The sequence below is a fragment of the Cynoglossus semilaevis genome, chromosome 6, assembly GCF_000523025.1.
Source record: "Cynoglossus semilaevis isolate Cse_v1.0 chromosome 6, Cse_v1.0, whole genome shotgun sequence".
In the NCBI taxonomy this organism is placed as follows: Eukaryota; Metazoa; Chordata; class Actinopteri; order Pleuronectiformes; family Cynoglossidae; genus Cynoglossus; species Cynoglossus semilaevis.
Genome location: NC_024312.1, coordinates 4,900,782 through 4,908,662, shown reverse-complemented (window position 1 = coordinate 4,908,662; position 7,881 = coordinate 4,900,782). Strand labels below are relative to the sequence as shown.

Here is a 7,881-nt window from a genome sequence, read left to right as displayed (position 1 = left end):
AGGGGGGGAGGAGGGGGAGGACCAGACCAAGACTTTTACAGACAGAGACCAGACTGGACCAAGACCAGAGTCAGAACTGGTACTGAGAGAGAGAGGGAGGGAGAGAGAGAGAGAGGGGTCATGCCCTCACTCACTCAACTCTCTGTGTGTGTGTGTGTGTGTGTGTGTGTGTCATGACCAAAAAGGGAACTGAGTTGTTTTTGTTGAGACGCTGCAACTGTAGAAAGATTCTGAGAAAAGAGAGAGAGGGAGAGAGAGAGAGAGAGAATCAGTGTGTTATGCATTAACACACTGATTCTCTGTTCAGGGCCACGGGTGAGGAGGGGGTGAGGAGGGGGTGAGGAGGGGGTGAGGGAGACAGACAGAGAACTCAGAGCTGTGTTTTTCTTGCTTAAGTTATCAGGGCGGTTATCGCCTGTGTGTGTGTGTGTGTGTGTGTGTGTGTGTGTGTGTGTCTTCCAGATGGTGGATAAGAGGACCGGCCTTTATTAGTCAGTTCAGTGATAAAGAGCTGTGGTATTGATCCAGGGGGAAGGAGCAGGTTTGTCAAACACGGCTGATTTACAGAGGAGTGATAATGGAGAGGGGGGGGGGGGAGGGGGACAGGTCCGGTCTCAGACCACATCTGTTGGTGGTGGTCTGACCTCAGACTGTCATCTGTTTCTTTTGGTTCGAGGGACAGAACAGAGGAAGAAGTTCTGAACCCGGTCCAGGACCAGGTCCAGGTCCAGGACCAGGACCAGGACCAGGACCCGGACCAGGACCTGTCTGCAGATTAACATTTCTGTCACTGCCTCATCTCTACTGTGTCGAAACAAATAAGAGAAAGACAATAATAAAAAAAAGACTTTTTGTTCCATCTGAATCCTCTTATCCACCTCTCACCCTCACCCTCACCCTCAGCCTCACCCTCACCCTCACCCTCACCCTCACCCTCACCCTCTCCACTGTGAGGTTCCCATCTTATTCTTTTGATTTATTCAAGATTCGACTCCCTCCTCGTGTGTGTGTGTGTGTGTGTGTTTTAATCTGAAGAAATTCCTGCTCTTGTGAAACTTCGGGGCTGCAGCTGATAAGCGTCTGCTGGTTGGCTCGCTCGCTTTGATAAACTCATGGAAATTCTGTCAGCTGCTAATCGAGACCAGATTAGAGATTAGCTGCTCTAGGTGGGCGTGTGTGTGTGTGTGTGTGTGTGTGTGTGTGTGTGAGGTGAGCAGTGGGTTATGTGTGTATTAGATTGGATAAGAAAAAGATGAGGAGTCAGACAGACTGCACACGTGAGCGCCTCCCTCTGTTTCCTTTCTAAACTGGTCTGAGGTCAGCTCTGTTCTTCATCTGACTCTGTCAACTGATAAAAAAACAACGGTTCATCACGATTATTCACTAACTTTTCATGGTGACGTCAATAAACCGATCAAAACAAAATATGAAAGTGTTCAGAAGGACCTGAGAGAGAACTTCAAAAATAACCTGGGAGGTTTTTGGGTTTTTTTTGTTTTGTTTTTTTTGTGGTGGCGGTAAGAAAATATCAAAACATTATTGAACAATTAAATTGTTAAAATCAAACTCAACATATGGTTGTGCCTAAAGTATCGCGATACATCGTATCATTGCCTCCGTATCGTGATACGTATCGTATCGACAGTTCTTACCAATATACAGCCCTAGTTATTTCCATAATAATCGGTGACGTCAACAAACTGTCCAGGATCATCGGTACCAGGGGACTCCAGTCAACCCGAGGTCAAAGGTTAAAACGGACCACGTGCTAATAAAACGGCAACAGTTCCTGAACGTCATCAACGTCGTTTACCTTCACTGTATGGTGGGGGGGGCGGACTAGAGCAGCTGTTGTCGCCCTCTATTGAACCGTCGGGGTCTGAGACTCCGCCCTCTTCCCCTGACAGGCTGTGGCTGTCCAGCGTGCTGTCCTCGCCACCATCCAGCTCTCCGAGGGCCCCTACAGGTGGAAAAGGGGAATGTTATTTTAGGAGGAAAAATAATGTTATAACTGTGTTCAAATTATTTAAGGTCCAGTTTATTGTAAAGATCTAGAGCAGCGATTCTTAACCATAGGGGCGCGGACCAAGCGTGGACCCGGGTGTCGGTACCGATGTCCAATCAGGACTGAAACAGTGCCTTCCTGAGATACATTTATAAATTTAACAACAAAAAAAAACTCTGATGGGCAGTTCGGTGCCTACAGCGGATCTTTGAAGAACACAGGAGTGGAACCACCGTGGGGCGCCGATGGAACGTTCTCCGACTGCGATCCACAGAGCTCACAGGTATCTGCTAATCCTGCCACTCCTGCTGTTGAGTGGAAACATGTCTCAGACCCAGGAGGACAAACTTTTAGGAGAGGAAAAAAAAATCCCACCTCAGGTCTAAACCAGAATTATCTCCTGATTCTTTTTTTTTCATTTTTTTATAATAAGTATTATTTTTTATAAGATAATTATTAATTTCCTTCCTTCCAGTCCAAACAGACCGGAGCAGGAACCGTTCTCCGTATCTGTCATTTTTCTGCCGTTTCTAAGTCAAGTGAAGTTATTTTTGTCCACGCTGCAGATTAGGCGCCGGCAGCCGAGAGCGTGCTTAAAACCAGATGACAGTTTGGTTGTAGAAGTGCGGCTGAGGGAGCGATTAGTACGGTCTGATCCGTATCATTGACACTTTTTTAATCCCTGCTGACCACAGTAATTATTCCACACCTTTCATCTGCCGCAGCCTGTGTGAAGATTAAATCCACTCACAATCACTCACTTCATGTGAATTTAATGTGATAATGGACTTTTTATAATTACTTCATTAATAAAAACCCCCTTCACTTTAATGGTGCATTAGCACACTGCTATATATGTGTTCCAATTCTATCACATTTCACAATCAAATGTCACTCTTTTCTTTGGCTCTGATTGAAATATTTCGTCTGATTGGTTCAAATCCGAGGGAAATCCATCACATTTCATTGGTTTTTAAGTCAAACAGTGATCACAGTAAAATCTGATGACGATGTTACGCTGATGATGATATTCTCTTAAACATGTTTTGACAAATTTAAATCTGTGGAAGGGATGGAAAAAAAAAACAGAAGAAGAAGAAATCAAAGAAGAGGAGGATGGACGTTTGTTCCGATGCGCCGGCGGTTGAACGTCAGATGCCGATGTTCTTCCTGGATTCATCGTCACTCAGATCGTAAATTAATTTTTCACCAGGTCTGGTTGAAACCACAGGGTGGTGGAGGGGGAAGTACGAGTGGGCTGGGGGGGGGGTGGATGCTGGTGGGATGATTGTTTCGCAGCTAAAGCCACGGCTGGGGGCGTATATATTTACACGGCGGGAACAAAAGGCCGTCTTTCAGCCACAACAATGGGCGTGAATAAAGAGGCTCGTCCACCAACGGCTGCGGCAATTTTTCTAATTCTGTTAATTTCACTGCTGCAGAAGCAATTAAAGGCCGAGAGAGAGATAATGGAGGGGGGGGGGGACACAATCGTCCCAGTGAGAAAGTCTTTCTGTCTTTGTAAATGAAACATCTTTAGGCTAATTTCCACTTCCTCGTCTGCACACTTCCTTCTAATTTCAGATAAAAATTCACACACACACACACACACACATCTGGACCTTCACGAAGAAGAAGAAGAAGAAGAAAAAAGATCGATGCTCCAGCAGTATTTTTAGAATTAGTTCTGATCTCATTTTTTTCCACTATCTGTCAGGACATTTTCATACAATTAATTTTCCTTTAATCATAATTGTACAAAAGAGACTTTTGGCTGTAAAATTCCAATTATATTCCCTGTTTAAAGTCAAAGTTTAAATTAGGATTTCTCTCCTTATTACTGCACCGCAGTTAACGAATCAATCTGCTCTCAGACGTCGGAAAGAAAAGAGAAAAAAACTTTTTTAAAGACTGAACTTTTTTATTTCTCTTCTCCTTCGTCTTCTCTTTTACTGGCCTCATTTTTTATCTGTGGAGTTGTTTAAAAAAAAACAAAACAGAAAAAACAAAATGTCACCTCCTGAACTTTTTAATTAGAGAAGCAAAAATGTGGATCTACCTGACACAGTTCCTAAATGAATTTGTTGTTGTCAAATTGTTATTTTAAAAATCAAATCAAAAGTCTTCTTCTCCATCCTGGTACTGATGTGAAGGGATCGTCGGGCCTGAGCCATGACAGTCCAGAACTTTCTGCTTCATTTCCTCCTTTTTCAAAGTTAATTGTGACTGTTTGATATCTGAACTGCTGTCATGAAATTGAGGAAAATTAAAAGTTCACATGTGGAGTTTAATCAGAGACCGAAGGACACTCAGCCGGGGAGGAACAAATCAACGGAACCACAGGAACTCTGCAATTAAAAGTTCACATGTGGAGTTTAATCTGAGACCGAAGGACAAACTCAGTTCCAGACGATACCACCTGTTCCTCACAGGTCAGAGCGTCAAATATTTCACACAAGTTCAGACAATTAACAGAAATGAAATTTTTTTTACCGATCATCGAGTCCAGATGTTCTTGTCTTACTTCATTAATTATATATGTTTTTGTCAGATTTACCTCGGTGACACAGGAGGCGCCGTTGGACCGGCAGCTTCTGTGTCCCAGAGCTTAAAATTCCTGATTATTTTCTACGCCCGGTAAATCTCTACGCCGATGATACCGTCATGTCTTAGTGAGTAGTTCAACGGACTTTCCTGCTTTTTAGCTCTCGTTTCTTTACGTGTGGTTGAGCCGTACACCCCCTCATTAGCCCGTCCAGCTTCACTGTCCTCAGATCAGCCGGTCCACCACAGCCCACAGAACCACAGCCGTAAACAGCAAAATAAATAAAATATAGATTTTCTACTCAGATCTAATCTATTGATTTTTTCTCTCCATTCCTCCACCAATCAGGAACCTCCGAGACGTATTGACCTGAAATCCAGCAGTGATGACGACGTGGAGAAAAAAGAAGCAGGAAAAATAAAATCTGCCCCATCACTGTTGCCCCCATCACTACTGCCCTTCGTGTTCTATGAGAAAAAAGAAGCAGGAAAAATAAAATTTGCCCCCATCATTACTGCCCCCATCATTACTGACCCCATCACTACTGCCCCATCCCTCGTGTTCTATTTGTGACTGTTAACAATCATTTGTTTAGATTTACCACAGTGACACAAACTGACCAAAGGAGGCAGCAGTGGACCAGCAGCAGCAGCAGTGTCACTGAGCTAAATGTGCAGTACATCACTACGCAGACGACACTACCGTATTTTTGTGAGTGGTTCACAATAACAGGATGATCTCATTTATCGTAAACACACACTGATCTACTTTGTATTGTTGCTATTTTCTCACTACAACCACATCACTTCCTGTTTTTTGGGCACAGTGAGATATTTTAACTTTAATTCTCATGTCAAAACTACAAACACAAATAAAGTTGACTCCATTATTAGTAGTATTTGTATAAATAATGAACCTGTAACAATAATAATAATATTAATAGTATTATTATTATTATTGTTGTTGTTGTTGTTATTACTACAGTACAGATTCAAGTACAACTTTGTTTGGAAGATATCCTAAGAATACCTACATTTCCAGGTCTGTGAACGCCTCACTGTGAAAAATTGTTGTTTTATTTCTCGCCTCCTTCCTTTCATCTCTTATTTCCCACCTTTTTCCTCTCACCTCCTCCCCCCCTCCTCCCCCCTTCCTGTCATTATCTCTGCTTCTTCATCCTCTCTTATCCTCCGCTCTGACACTGCTGACACCTCCAGCTTTTTTTCCCTCTGTTTCTGTGTCCGTCCTCTGACTGCAGCAGCAGCAGCAGCAGCAGCAGCCGGCGCCGGGGCGGTTTGCCCGCGGGCCCGTTAGGGGCACCAGCAGCAGCGGCGGCGGCGGTTATCGTCTCCTGCAGACTCTCTGTGCCGGTCTGATCTGTCTCCTCTTCATTAAGCAAATATGCCGACGTGGAAATGAAAACATAATAGCTATTTGATTTCCACAGAGATATTTTGCATATTGGTTCGGAGCTGATAGCGGAATTTCATCAAGTCATTTTTTTTCTCCTCCCCCTCCTCCCTCTCTCACCCCTCCTCCCCCCTCTCTAAAATCTGAATTACTGAGCTGCAGCTCTCAGCTACATTTCTCCACACTGCTGCAAAGACGGAGGGAAAATGTAAAGAAACGAAGATTTTCAAACTGGAACTCTTTCTCGATAACAGGCAGGAGAACTTCTCTGTACTCATGTAGTACTGCAATCACAGATAGTACGCGCTGGAATATTAACTTCTTAATGAACGCAGTCATTTCCAAGATAAACATTATGAAAAAATGAGGCGTGAGGACAGCAGCGCAGATAGGGGGCGATAGATTGATGCTGCAGAAAAAGATAAAGTTTTAAACAAATTCCATAGGTCCATCGCAGCGTAGACGGAGGGTGGATCTCTGGACACGATTTTTACAGGGCTGTAAGAAAATATTGATACAATAAAAATAAATAAAATTGTGTAAAAAGAAAAACCAATATATCGTCTTGACTAAAGTATCGCGGTACATTTCTATATATATCGTATCGTTGTTCCTGTACGGTGATACGACTCAGGTGTCAACACGCACTGCTAGAAACAGAACAGACCAGCTCTGACAGTCACACGCTGCAGCGCCCCCTGTCAGAAACACCAAACACAGTCACTGACTCCAACAACCGACAACGACACTGACAGAGAAACGGTACTAAACAGTAACAACAGTCAGTTACAACAACGACAACGACAACAACAGGCGGCGTCTGTGTTCCTACTGAGAACCAGAGGAACTTCACTGAGAACTGAAGATTCTGAGGAGGAACACTCAGTTTGGAGTCAGGATTAGAATAAGGAACAATGTGTTATGACTGTGTGTGTGTGTGTGTGTGTGTGTGTGTGTGTGAGTGTGTGTGTGTGTGTGTGTGTGTCAGCCTGATCTGAGCTCAGACTCTCCTCCATTGAAGGCAGGCAGACGAGAACAGCAGTGATGATAAGCTCTGCTGATAAAAGATAGAAAATAGAAGCAGATTTCAACTTTCCCAGTGAAACTCTCCGCCACGTGTACAAATGAAAAGAGAAAAAAGGAGGAGGAGGAGGAGGAGAAGGAGGTGAACCCCATAACTCCCAGGACCGTCGGTCCATCGGGCCTGGAAAACCTTGAAGGATCCTCCAGACCTGATGGTCTGTTTATAAAAAAGATTCAGTTTGTTCCCAACATCACATTGATACACACAAGGTCACAAGGTCAGGGAGGGTGTGAAGCTCACTCTTCATCATCACCATCATCATCATCATCATCATCATCATCATCATCACCAGTTCCTAAAATCATATCAGAGACTGTGTTTCTCTTCTCCTCCTCCTCCTCCCTGATACGAAACACCAGCCTTGACAGTTGGTGAGAATTCTTACACACACACACACACACACACACAGTAACAGTGTTGTAATCAGGTCATTGTCGACATGGTTGTGACTGTGAGATTTATTGATGGGATTCATTCACAAGGTCTGAAACTGCAGACACACACACACACACACACACACACACACACACGTCAGACCAACTTCTCCACCTGGTGACGGAGCAGCAGACACATGGTCCACTTCATCTGCAGCTGGTTAATAACCATGTGACGTGTCACCTGTGTGTGTGTGTGTGTGTGTGTGTGTGTGTGTGTGCTATCATGATTCTGATTACGATCCCAACCTTGAATAAAGTCAGGAGGCAGATTACAGATTACGATGGTATGTGGGCGGAAGGCGAGGGAGAGATCGGTTCCAGAACGTTCCTCCGTGGCTCGACCTCTGGCACAGAGACACGGAGCAGCTCTGGTTCTGCTCCCCTCAGCTCACTCACCCCT

At 44.2% G+C, this 7,881-nt stretch overlaps 1 protein-coding gene across 1 annotated transcript in view; it reads right to left on the bottom strand.

Moving 5' to 3' along the window:
- The window catches only part of zfpm1 (zinc finger protein, FOG family member 1), a 49,844-nt gene that overhangs the window by 24,785 nt on the left and 17,178 nt on the right, over positions 1 to 7,881 (bottom strand). The window contains exon 2 of the mRNA XM_008311408.3: positions 1,814 to 1,960. Within this exon, the coding sequence (XP_008309630.1) occupies positions 1,814 to 1,960 (147 nt within the window). The remainder of the gene's footprint in view (positions 1 to 1,813; positions 1,961 to 7,881) is intronic.